We start from the raw sequence: 14,183 nt of genomic DNA on the forward strand, positions 1-14,183 counted from the left end.
ATTTCTGCATGAGTAGAATTAGTCTACATTAGACCAATTCGAATTCTGATGAATGTGTTTAATTTTACAGACATCTTATTCTAGGTTCCATCAAACACATTCCTGTGGAGGGAGCTGGCAGGAACGTTGGGTTTGCTCGGTCAATGGCCAGGGTCAACGGCGGCGTGGTGTATTCCACAAATATGCCCGACTGTGAGGGCGGGCACAAGCCGGCGTGAGTAGGTTAAACGTTGAGTTTTATAAGGGCACCACCGGGTGACCAGCCCCTCCCCACCCAGCCCCACCCTCCCCACCCAGCCCCTCCCCACCCTCCCCACCCAGCCCCACCCTCCCCACCCTCCCCACCCAGCCCCTCCCCACCCTCCCCACCCAGCCCCTCCCCACCCTCCCCACCCAGTCCCTCCCTCCCCACCCAGCCCCTGCCCACCCTCCCCTCTCCACCCAGCCCCACCCTTCACATTTTTGGATGCACGACGGACGGACACAATGATCTCCTGTGGGCTGGTGGAACCAGGTGGTTCCCACCAGTATATGGCATTCTTAATTATCTCTTTTGCTTGTTAGGGGGAGTGGTTGTGCAAAGGTTGTGCACCGCACTATGAACCCGGCAACTCTCGAGTTCAATTCCCGGCCATGGCAAACTTCCGTGCCGAGTGATATCCGAGCCAGTCCTGATACTCCCTTCACCAACCCATACTAACCAGCGTGCGGAAATGCGGTCAAACATTTACCATGGCTGATATGGTCAAAGCGAGGCTTTTTTAAAATCTAACAGTGAATGGACAAGACTGCACTCTATTTCGATTTAAAGCTTTCGTGACTGCAGGGATTCATCTTCTTGGTTCTTTCGGTAAAGTCACGTAGAAGGGAAGTAATAAAATAATAAAAATAAAACATAATAAAACAATTCTCACGACGTTTCGGCCACAACGCAAGCAAGCAGCCGTCCTCAGGCCTGAGGCCTGAGGACGGCTGCTTGCGTTGTGGCCGAAACGTCGTGAAAATTGTTTTATTATGTTTTATTTTTATTATTTTATTACTTCCCTTCTACGTGACTTTACCGAAAGAACCAAGAAGATGCACTCTATTTGTATACCCTTTTATATGAATCGGAGAGTAGTTTCAAATGTAATTTAATATCTACGTTGACTTGTCTCGTCGTTCTAAAGCAATATGCCACGTCAGCGAATATGCAAGCATTATATGTACAGCAAGAACTGCTTTGAGGTGTATATATATAATGTAGTGTTGATATATTGTTTGTTCTAATTATATGACATTTACAAAAATAATCATAGTACTACCATTGTACAGATGGTTTTGTAGTTTTCTCATGGCCTCTGCCCTGTGACTGGATGGCCAGTGTACTATTATTTGTTGAGGTTCTCACAATGCATCATTATATTAATGCAACCTTGGTCTTTAATTAAGGCCAACATCTCTGGGCAACCCGGCCACCCCAAGTCTGACTTACTTAAAAAGGCGGTCACTTAGCGGAAGTGTCTGCACTTAATTTATATGATGCCATGTCACTTAACGTTGGTTGGGTATTTAACTTGGAAAGTAATGCCTGTCTTACACACTGATGGTATCACAATGGACTGCAAGAGAATAACAGCATGCAAAACAACAGCAGCCAACGCAACGGAGCATGTCTGTCTGCATGAGTGACGCTGATTTACATGTACCGTACTGTGTTTTATGCGTTATCACCGACTACTTAAGTGTCACCGTGGTTGACCTCTGCTTGGGCGTATATGTTTATCGAAGTCGGACAAAGTGATATTGGGTGGTGCAGTAGTAACCATTGCGTCTCGTGGCAAGAAAGGCCTGCGTTCAATTCTTGACTCTGGCACCTGTTGGCGTGGAGTTTGTACGGTTTCCCACCATTCTGCTTGGGCTTTCTCTAGGTTTAGGTTTTACTCCCATAATAACAAAAAAACATAGGATGTTACTGGTAATGGTTGAAAACATCCCAATGCTGAAAAATTACTTGCAAATTTCTCAATTGGGATTACACACGGCAACATTTGCCCCTACTGTGAAAAATTGGGAAGAAAAAAGTATTGAGACTCATATCCAAGGCTGATCACCCAGACTAAGTCCAGCCTGGGTAATGAAGTGTAATAATACTATTTGTTTCAGGGTAAAGCTTGGCCCCACTTCTCCGGGCATGGTGCTGAACACCTTTAAGAGAGTGATGTGGAGATGAAGTTGGTATGCGGCGTAGGAGTTGAGAACCGGCCACCATGTTCTGGGCTTTTAGGTGCCTGCAGGAGGCAGTACACAGAGCGGGTATTTCACCTATCTGGGAGATGGTAAATATGCAAGGAGGTTTCTGTCATGTTTGTGTGGCATTTTTCCAGGCAATCGTGTTTTACATCTACAACTAACAAAACAAGTGGGCAAACATCTCAAGCAAGTGTTTCCTGCTGGACAACTGTGACAAAGAGCTTCATAGCTCATCATACTTCTCGAGGATAAATAGACTGAGTCTGAGTGTGTGGTGAGTAGTGAATGGTGAGTGTCAATGTCTAGTGAGTGGAGAGTGGTGATGGTGAGCATCTGGATAATGTTTTAAGCAGCTACTTTACTTTTTTGTTAAACTTGCAAGTGCTAACTTAAAACGTAGGTTTTCGTTAATATATGTGATTTAATGTCTTGGTAGAATGAAATGGAACTTGCTGCTGTTTGGTGCTGTAGTTTTAGAAGCAAAAGGTGGATGCTTGTAGTTCAGATAATCGTATATCACATACTTCATGTAATGTTCAATTAATATAAAGTACATCTATAGTTTACAGTGCCTCACCAGTGATAACGCAATTATTCATTAAGTAAACCTCAGCATATGTCTGGACAGAGATATACAATATTTACATTTTGTCACGAAATATAATGGGAGTTTTTGCACCAAAAAGTTATGTTGGATTGTCAACCTTAGTTTTCCATGGTCCTAATATTTTTTTATATAGTTTGGTAGAGCATCAGGCTTCCAATCATGAAACATAAGTTCAAATCCCGGACAGGGTGTACCCAATCATTGAACAGCCCTGGTTAAAATGGTTCAGCAGGTGAAGAAGGCATGCTAGTTAACGAGCCGACGACGAGTTATTGGGCAGAGGTCCCGTTGCGGGCCTTATTCACACTGCTGTGACAAATGCAGGAAATCCGGGGATAGGCAGATGCCGGTTAACTGGAATTCACATTTAGCTGGACCGATGCCTTCCTAATGACAACAATTCAGCGCATCCTGTGCCACACCACTTAGAGCACGTGGCACCAGGGTTAGATCACGTGGCACCGGGGTTAGAGCACGTGGCACCGGGGTTAGATCACGTGGCACCGGGGTTAGAGCACGTGGCCCCGGGGTTAGAGCACGTGGCACCGGCGGCGTTAGACCACGTGGTGCACGCCACCCACTCAGTATATCGCTGCTACGCGCTCTGCTGCTATGCGTTGTTCTCTGCGGCCCTGTGTCGTGCCCAGTACAGTATTTTATTTTCATCCTCTGCGTTTTTTTTAGCTGTGTCCCCAACCCAGCCTGTTCTTTCTGCGTCTCTCTATTTTGTCTTTTCAAGCTTGTTTTGAATCTCTGACTGTGCTTCTTGCTTTCTGGTATTCCATTATTGGTGTCTTTGCCTTCTCAGAGGGCATCAGTAACACTTCAATGGTGAGTACTCAACCACACACGATATAGCACAACACACAATACATCTAACACGTTACACGTATTTATTTTCGATCCGTATTTTATTTCCTAAGTCTTTAGAGGAGAGTAAACGTATTAAACACGTTACGTGCGGCTCAACATGTCTTACAGGGTTGTTGATTTTATCTTGTATTTATATTGTATTTCACTAGTTACGCGCTTAGCCAGAATGCTTTAGCTGGTCAGAGCTGGGCTCCCCCTTCTATTATTAATCCGGCTGTTACAGTACTCTTCTGATCTCGAGCAGAGACGTCAACAGAGTCTGTCTGTTCATGTGTCGACAATCACTGTCACAAGACTGGACCCCGAGTCATCAGAAACCCGCCTGGGACGGGACGATTCCACAGTGAGGGCAGGACCACATTTGCATCGAATGCAATTTTTGTGTTTTTTTTTACCGCAGTGCCGTGCGATGACCGATTGTCATCTTCTTACTACTTATGGCGGTGTCTGACACTGTTATAGCAGCGTGTTTGGCGCTTTGTGTTGTGTTTGTCTTCGTCATAGACACGCACGCGTGTGTGTGTACAACACGTGTGGGGAGCAGTGGTGCAGCGGTTAGCGCGCTGCTCTACGAACCCGGTGACCAGTGACGATTATTTGAACCGGTCCTGGGCCTCCCCTAGGTCGACTCGGTCTCAAATGAGTACCTGGTGCGGTGTGTAAGCATCGCCACTGGGGAGACAAAGGCGGCCGGGCGTGGTGTTGGCCACCCAACCCCCTCGTGTGCACAGTGCCGGCCTGTATAGATGCTCGCTAACAGCACTTGCCTCAACACGGGGGATATTTGTCTTTGTTACAACACTGTTGCAAGTGATGGTTGGCTACGTACGGTGCGAAAGAAGTTCAACACACGTATAGTACTATAGAGTACTGCATTTTGAATTGGCCCTCTATGTAATGCAATGTTTGTAACTTTGTACATTAGTTAAGAACAGTAACTGAACACAGTCGTGTTGAATATTGATTTTCTATTACCCAAATCAACTGGAATTCGGCTGGTCCTGTCAGATTAAAGAAGCTAAGCAGGTCTAGGCCTGGATAGTACTCGGAGGGGTAACCACCATTCATGTCCAGGATGTTGTAGACCGCTGCTGGATAGTAGTGCAGCAGAATCGTGAATTGTCCTGTACTTTATATGGTGCCACGTTTACGCTCCCTGCCATACTTAGCACAAGCAGCTTTCTCCGTGGTGCCGTGATAGGGGCATTCCTCGCCACGCGACGCTGCTCATCGCAGCCCGGAATGGCTGCATCTCTCCCTTTTTGAATCGCAGTCGCGGGACATTTAACGTCAAAACCGTGAGCTGCCACGGGACCGCGGTTCTGCCACGACTTCCCACGCTTTCTATCCAACGACTTCTCACGCCATTCCCACGACTTCCCACACCATCCCACGACTTCCCACGACTTCCCACGCCATCCCACGCCATCCCACGACTTCCCACGACTTCCCACGACTTCCCGCGCCATCCCACGACTTCCCGCGCCATCTCACGACTTCCCACGCCATCCCACGACTTCCCACGACTTCCCACGACTTCCCACGACTTCCCACGACTTTCCACGCCATCCCACGACTTTCCATACCATCCCACGACTTCCCACGACTTCCCACGCCATCCCCCGACTTCCCACGCCATCCCACGACTGCCCACGACTTCCCACGACTTCCCACGCCATCCCACGCCATCCCACGACTTCCCACGCCATCCCACGACTTCCCACACCATCCCACGACTTCCCACGCCATCCCACGACTTCCCACACCATCCCACGACTTCCCACGCCATCCCACAACTTCCCACGACTTCCCACGACTTCTCACGCCATCCCACGACTTCCCACACTATCCCCTACCATCCCACGCCATCCCACGACTTCCCACACCATCCCACGACTTCTCACGCCATCCCACGACTTCCCACACTATCCCATACCATCCCACGCCATCCCACGACTTCCCACACCATTCCACGACTTCCCACGCCATCCCACGACTTCCCACGACTTCTCACTCCATTCCACGACTTCCCACACTATCCCACGCCATCCCACGCCATCCCACGACTTCCCACGACTTCTCACGCCATCCTACGACTTCCCACACCACCCCACGCCATCCCACGACTTCCCACGCCATCCCACGCCATCCCACGACATCCCACGACTTCCCACGACTTCCCACAACTTCCCACGCCATCCCACGACTTCCCACGCCATCCCACGACTCTACCTGAGATAGTCTTTAAAGACGGTAGAGGAGTCAGGAAATTCTGCTTTTTCCCCCACAACTGCAAGGTGCGAATAGCAGGACCAGCAGACGATTGATGCTCACGCCTCTATAGCAGCGGTCGCAGACCTTTTTGGCACCAGGGACCGGTTTCGTGGAAGACAATTTTTCACGGACCGGGGGGGTGGGGGGGGTCATCATTGGGTCTTTTCCCCTTTTCAAAGAAGCTCTCCAGCGACATTTGTTTTTTACTTATGTTGGCTACTAGGGGTTAGAGCTTGTGGGCTTACCAAAAACTGTGACTGACACAAGTGCGCACTGCTGGAAAGAGGCGCGGATGGAAGTGTCAATAATAAAATAATGGGGGCGGCCCACGCGCGGACTCACCGCTCTCACCTCCTGCTGCTGTGTGGCCCGGTTCCTAACAGGCCACGGACCGGTACCGGTCCACTGCCCGGGGGTTGGGGACCCCTGCATTTAGCATCGCCTCTGGGCCCGGTACATTGTAATAGGACTCACATTCATCATCTTTGGGCATTTCACAATTCATTGACGTTAGGCGTATAGTTATTCATCAATTAAAGTCGATTATTACGGTCATGATAATACATTGAACCATCAGGGCAAGAATGTATTATTTACTTGTACAAATTATATGCAAATATGTTAATGTTATATTTAATTTAAAGGAGTTGACAATATCAGAAATAATTCAAATAAAATAATACTAATAACAATTACAATAATAATAATGTGTTATTGAATGGAATCACACTCCCGAGTTATAAATGCACCAAATCTCAGGGAAGAAGTAAATGGTTACACGTGGAATTGACAGGATTTATTTTAGATTAAATGCGCTTAGTGAATTTACACGTGTTTATATTCACAATGTCTTGCCGTGCACAAATGTGGGAAAGTGAATTGCTCAAAGGCAGTGCACATTCTGCTGACAAGTAGGACTCAACATTTCATGAAAACAAACTTTCTCCTGTCCCGTCAAATCGGAAGCTTGATTTTATGAATTAGTGCCACGGCATTCACGATTGCTACACGTGGAACAGACCCGAGTCAGGCAATGATGGTTTGCCTTGATCGGCTGCAATTCTTGGTGACCTAAAGCCAAGAGCCTTGTTTCTGATGTCCCACAGAATTATCAGAATCTCGGTGGCCACATTCATAGATAAAAGTTGACGGTCTCTATAGGTCTATGTCCATTAACATCACGAATGCAGTTTCTGTTTTACTCGCAGGCCCAATTTACAGTAAAATTGTCGAGTGTTTTAAGTCCAAAATAAGCATAACTCGTACCGCGATAAGTGGGCTTGTCGGTCTTTGATAACAACGCTTCACATTCAGCAGCAAAGGAAGGAACCCTGCTGCAAATGTCAAAGCAAGTACGCCATCGGTTGCGACGCACGCTCACCCCGCCCTCTGTTCCTATGGATGAGGCTGCACTGAAGGGAAATCCTGGGCACAAGTTGTGAAACCGTTTTATTGCAGTTAGTTGGAAAGCTTGCAGGCATTTTGAGGCGGAGTTGTGCCGAGGCAAAATCATTGAGATTATTCCGATTATTTTGGCGCTAGAAATGTCCAAAAGATGGGCCACTTTGTTGAGCTATCATTTGTGATAGCCAGGTCGCTTCTGAAAAATAAGTAAATACCTCAGTGGGCTTTGCCTGGCAGGATGGGGATGGTTTAGTTTTATTTGTATGTGTTTGGGTGATTTTTTTTACCTTGCACTTTGCACTCCTATCGTGTTTTTTTTATTGTTTTGTGTTCTAATGTTCTTACCCCGTGCCCCTACTGGATATCTGCGAAAAAGAGCTGTGTAGCTCATCAGATTCCTCCAGGATAAATAAATATTACTGATAGGAACCTCCTGGTTACACCGGCCCACAGGGGATTATTGTGTCCGTCGTGCAGGGAGGGGCTGGGTGGGGAAGGTGGGGAGAGGCTGGGTGGGGAGGGTGGGGCTGGGTGGGGCTGGTTGGGGAGGGGCTGGTCACCCCGTGGTGCCCTTATAAAACTCAACGTTTAACCTACTCACGCCGGCTTGTGACCGCCCTCACAGTCGGCAATATTTGCGGAATACACCACGCCGCCGTTGACCCTGGCCATTGACCGAGCAACCCAACGTTCCTACCAGCTCCCTCCGCATGAATGTGTTCTGATTTTGAACCACAGTGATGCACAGCTTCCCCCATTATGACGCTCGCGTGCGTGCGTTTCTTGCAGTCTGTTATTATAATTTCGGGCAATGCTTTTTTTTATGCACGTCATGTTTTCCAACATGTTAATTGTAATGCCGAGCTGTCTTTACAGAGATCCTTATTAGTGGTTAAAACAATGAAAACAGCAATCGTTGCTAATGCCAGTGGGTAATTCAGGCATCAATTTGTATTTGGTCTATATTTATGCGTAGATGTTGTTCTTTGCACTTAATACTTTCGCTAAAAAGGCATTTTCCAGCATAAAAAGAGGCTCCTGTTACTCGCACCCTTCTGAGTGAGCTACGGTTATGGTTGTGCAATTCTGTACAAATTTGTCCAAATATTGTTCACATGAAGGTAATCAAAGACTTTAAGTAGATTGAACAGATTTGAGGGAAAATGGAATTTGGTTTTGGAATGGCAGCCAACTGTCTTTGATAATTATTAACCGTTACATTTTTACTGAAAGCCAAAATAGTGTCGACTTCTCAAGTTCTACACAGACGTTGCTTTTGTTCACAAATCGTCAATGAGCTACTTATGTCGTTTAAACTTCAAATGCAAAGACGCATTTAGTTTACAGCTGTAATGATTACACATCTGATGCATTCTGGAGTACTTGTTGTTTTCAGACATGGGTTTACATACAGTAAGCGTGTGTATGACATGCAGCCTTGTAGGCTACTGGAATCTATTTTGTTTAGTGGACACCGATTAGGTGTGGTATTGCACATGAAGAGGCCGCTTTGTCAGCACCACACCTAGCCACCTTTGTTTCCCCAGTACTAATACCGACCATACACTGTACATCTTACAAATTTTAGGCTCGGTTGACTTATGAGAGGCCCAGACAGGGTTCATGAACCATTTTCCTTTGTTGTATGACCAGGAATTGAACCCAAGTTGCCAGGATTGTAGTGCAGTGTCCAAACAATTATTTCCCCTGCACCGCTGATTCGTGCCCGCACTAAAGTGGATGCAGCAGGGATTGATTCACACAAGCACGTTAAGTCCTCGCTTAACGCGTTTTCACACAGCGCGTTTACGCCATAACGCGGTTCTTCCATTTTGGGACACTTTTTGCATAACGCGGAATGCGCCCGTTGTAACACACAACGCGCCCATTATGTGGCTTCTGAGCGGGTGATGATGAACTATTTTCTTGAGCTATGCGGCTGAGCGACATGATACAGCACGCGGAATGATACGGTATATGGTGGCGTACCCTCATTTGAGTTCTTTGTCCCGCCATGGGGTGACTGCAGGCCAATTTTACAGTGCAAATGTCGTTCAGTAGAGTAATTCCTCGCTTAACGCGGTTTTCGCTCGGTGCAGCACTTTTTAAGAATGAATCTATTGCCTTAAATCAGGGATTTGCTGCAGATCCAGCAGGAGTGTGTTCCTACTCACAGAGCGACCGCTGCTAAGAAATGCGCAATCATAGGTAGGTATTCACACGCTGTACCCACGCTCGCACGCGCACATCTCTGCCTAACCAACAGGAAACACTTGGGGGTCAATGCATTTTCATGTTTGAGGCATCTTCAAACTGCAACTGGCAACATCACGCGTAACGGAAACACACACAACTCCCCCTACTGCTTCCTTCACCACTCTCCCTCTCCCGCAGACACTTTTCAAACTTTCCACCTGAGTGCTTTGCCGAGTTATGGCTCTGTGTTTGGATTGCAGACATAATTGGCTCATTTAATAATTCCTTCCCATGGGTGCTTTGGGCTATTTCTGATTGGGAACACACACCGCTGCTCTGCCATTACACCGCCGGTGACTGCAATCTCTCTTTCTGTAGTCTAAACATTTCAGAATAAAATAAACATGGTTTGTGCTCCACGGCAGTGCCATGATTACTGGAATTGCCATCCACCCTCACTAGGTTGTTGAGAAACGCTTTGAGTGCCATATTATATCCGTGCGAAAGAAGTTTAACATACGTACATATGGACATATTGACACACGCACATAAGTGGAACACAATGTTTTTAGTGGCTACAAAAAGACTTTTCACATTTTTATCAGTTAAGTATGTAAACCAGCTGTCGAGACTGTATAGTGTTTAGACAATGGCCAGGGAACAACTCAGTTGGAAGTGCAGGGTGGTCCCAATCGTGAAAGCCTGAGTTTGAGACCTGGCAACTGTGGTCGTCTGGGCCCGGCGTCCTTTTTTTGTAGCCGAGAGAATTGGAAACCAAGTGGCGAGGGCTGAGATATTTTATCCATTCGTGCCAGACGTGGTGGTGCGCGTATGCAAACGAGCACTCTGGAGGGGGGGTTGACATCGTCATCATTTGGGCTATGTAAAGTCGGCCAGTAGATGTGATTTCAGCAAGTGGGATCCCTGACCTTGTCAATGCATTTTTTTTATACCCACTAATCGATTCCGACTTTTCAAATTTGCAAATCCTGAAATGCAATGTAGCTTTTCAGGATAAATAAATGAATGCACAAGAAGATGCGTATCATCGTCGTAATTTGATGTGTGCAAGTTTGAGCTCTCAGAACTGAGTAGTTGGGTGAGAAACAAACATTTTTATTTTATTAGGTTTTTTATGCGGTCATTGATACCAAGGCTACGATGGTTTATTAAACTTAAAATCTAGCCATATAATGTCACATAAGTTAACATGGAGTCTTATCCAAATCATAAGCTGGTACCTAAAAGCTCTTGGAATAAGCAAGACAGGGTATGAGACAGAGTTAATCATTTTCTTTTCAATTAATATTACAGTGAGTAGAAATTATTCATAGAATTGTGGGGGATAGAGATGGTTTGGAGGGAGGTGAATAAATATTTGATTAATTATTTAGGACCTAGGTTAATATTGCATGGCTTCCCGATGTCCCAATGTAAACCCAAGTCATCAGTGGTGCTAGTGCGAATGAGCAACCCCTAATAATCCAGTTATTTCATGAACAACCGGGAGTCCTTTACGATTATTCTACGTCGGCTCTAATGGACTGTGTTTAAAAAAATATTACTTTAGACCCCCCCATCCCACTGGGGCCAATAAAATGAGCACCACTTTGAGTGGAGGTCACAACAGTGGTTGTCCTATGGGATACCCATCCCCGTCATAGGAATATGGAATTTCCACCACTGGCTCAGGGCTATAAGCGGGAGATGAACGCCGCCTCGATGCTCATTTGAGCAGGAATCACTTTGACGTTGTTTTAGAAGTAAACTCTACACCGTGCTGCAGATTGATTCAAACCAGCCCTGCCTCACCACGATAATTATTGTTGTACATATCAAAGAAATTTTTTTTTAACAGCGACATTTCTCCCAGGAGTATATTGAATTTAAATGTTAAGAATACAAATTAACATGGTTTACTGTACTTTATAGGCAGTTTGCAAGTGCAAAACAGAAACAAATGATGGTGAGCTGTGAGGCACTTGAAACTGGAAACTTCAATCCATTGATTGAGGATGCTGTACTTGCCATTTACGCTGGTCACAAATATAACCTTTCAAGGAGAATGTCAATGTGACATGATACAATGTGAAATGTAATCGTGCCTATGGGTGACGGGGGAGCATTTAATAGCCCTGAACAGGTCGTCTTTTTTTGTTTTCAATAGTATATATGCAGGAAGGCTTCAATGAGTCTCAAGGTCCTTTTTCGGGAGGAAACCGCATTGTGATGCTGGGCCAGTTTCGGTCGAAGGTTTGCTGTGGATGTGCCAGAAAAAGCACATCACTCGCAGTAAACGCACACTCACAAGAGGATAATATGTCACTCGGAGGTCTGCACAGATGGATTTACAAACCCACATTTTGCACTGCCACCTACCTGGTTACTTCTTGATACTCCAACTGATGCTCCTGCTGTTGTGGAGTGACTCATGCAGCCAGCTATGGCTACAGGGTTTTGGTGGTACATGTTGTTTGTCGTTTATTGTGAAATGTCGGTCACAGTTCCTATGATCACTGTTACATTGCTTTTATGGCTTTATTTTGGTGATTTCGAAAAGTTTTTTTGGTTTGGCCATGTTTGTTTGTTGTAGTATGGAGTTAGAATGATGGCTTTAAATCTAAGTTGTCTTGTGGTTGTTTGACTTGCATCCCACTGGGATTTTTGCACAGAGCGTTGGTGTACGGTGCTTTTTTCTGGAAGATTTTTTGCTATTTTTTCCAATACTTTTTGCGCATAGTCACTTTAAGATGTTTTCTTGTCCATGTTTTTGTTTTTTGTTTGTTGCGGTTGCACCCGATTCAAGAGCCGAATGGTTCTCAGGGCTATACCTAATAAATGAAACTAAAAACTGAAAACTTATTGGGCAGCCTGCTGCTCAACAAGTGCATGTAGCTCATGAATAACAGCCGTTCATAGGCACCTTCATTTATATAGCCGTATTTGTTTCACTGAACAAGCCTGGGCCGGTCTCGGGAGAGTGAGGAATTTGTAAACCCGTTGGCTGCAGTGTAATTTGTGAGGCTGTAGTCAAAATATAGAAGCATCGTGCACATTAATTGGTGACATACATTCATAGTAGGTAATCATTCGAAATATAAATGCTGAGCTGCACACAGGCGAGGGTTGACCTTCTTAACTGAGCCCGACAGAGATTTGTGAATAATTTACAGCGTTGGTTAAGGCTTGTGACACTGCTGCCAAAGTAATGAAGGTTGCACAAGGGAACGTTTTTCTCTCTCTTTTAGGCACCACCTTAATAACATCCTCACAGTTTGGTCTGCGTGCCTGCACGTTGCGCACACATCATGATGTTTTTATTTTACACGCTTTTATTAAACTCACTCTGTCTGTTGTTGTCGTTGTTGTATCTTAAAATCTTGTAACACAATTTTTACCCACTTCCCAATGTGGTATCGACTGCAAACTTGGTATACTTATGTCATACTGATGACAATACTATATTCCATCATAAAAGTTAAAATATGTATATTTTAAAACATACTTTTTTTTATACATGATGTTTCGGCTTGGCTCAAAATTGTCCACGGTCAACTGACGTTGGCTTACGTTGTGGCAAGCTTCGGGGCCACTTCCTGGAGTCGTGGAGTTCTTCCATTACTAGTATGGTACATTTCATTAAAGCGTGTTTAAAAAAAAGTTTTTTTAAAATATTACTTATATGATGACATTCACGGGACCATCCCAATCACTGAGGTGGGGGGGGGCTTCGCCGAGTGGTAGTGTCACTCGCTTCTCTCTGTCGACTTCGTGTCCATCAACGGTTTTCAATGGTGACGTGAAAGTCGCCGAACGATGTGACTCGGGCTGGTCCCCATGGAGTTATTCGCCCGTCAGATATTTACCGTTGGACGTTGACTCTGCTTCTGAACAGCAGTGGTCCAGATCGCCACAGACATTTGCCTTACATGTAGTTTCCCAAATGTTTAACGTATGGACACGTGTAATGCAAAGACACATTCGAGTTTAGAGTGTAATGCCCCGCATTGTCTTGACCGAAAGAAAAGTTTATTTCATGGCAAGACTCTTATCTAAATGTGTTTTTTTGTTATTAAGTGTGGTTACAAAAAATGCAGAAATGCCCATTCCTGCTATGCCATACAAGCTTCATTCCAAGATAGAAACTTTGAACTGTTTTATGGCCATGTGAGGGATGAAATGGCGCTGTTGCAATTTCAAATTCCTTTACATTTTTATAAAAACAACTCCTACACAGGGTGCACGCTTCACCCACAGCACAAGTGAAGGTGGATGTTTTTCCTCAACTTGACAGGATAGGGTTTCCACTCAGCCCAAGAATGTTGTCAGTGCCTTAACCAGGAAAGACCCCGGACATCGGGCAGGAGCGTGAAAACTTGTTTTCGATTCGCAAATGTTTCGCCAGAACAACATTTCCCATGAAACTCAATCTGAAGTCACCGATGTTGGGGCGGAAAAAAGTGGCCTCCCGTTCATCCCTCGCCTGGATGAGTAAGCACCAGTTAGAAACGCCACTCGGTCTCCCCCCGGGCGCTCGTGTTGCCTCACCCCCGGCTCTCGTTGCCGCCGCCAGCAGTGGTGGAGGTGGTGGTGGCTT

The 14,183-nt window shown here is 45.7% G+C and overlaps 1 protein-coding gene across 2 annotated transcripts in view; it reads left to right on the forward strand.

Moving 5' to 3' along the window:
• Positions 1–14,183, forward strand: part of LOC144936092 (volume-regulated anion channel subunit LRRC8D-like) — a 69,840-nt gene that overhangs the window by 4,648 nt on the left and 51,009 nt on the right. The window contains exon 2 of one of the 2 annotated variants that reach the window (XM_078862936.1): positions 3,648–3,670. The exons of the other annotated variant lie outside the window; for it this stretch is intronic. Coding sequence (XP_078719062.1) covers positions 3,668–3,670 — 3 coding nt within the window. The 5' untranslated portion in view covers positions 3,648–3,667. The remainder of the gene's footprint in view (positions 1–3,647; positions 3,671–14,183) is intronic. 2 annotated transcript variants of the gene reach the window in all.

The sequence above is a fragment of the Lampetra fluviatilis genome, chromosome 15 (genome assembly GCF_964198595.1).
Source record: "Lampetra fluviatilis chromosome 15, kcLamFluv1.1, whole genome shotgun sequence".
Lineage (NCBI taxonomy): Eukaryota > Metazoa > Chordata > Hyperoartia > Petromyzontiformes > Petromyzontidae > Lampetra > Lampetra fluviatilis.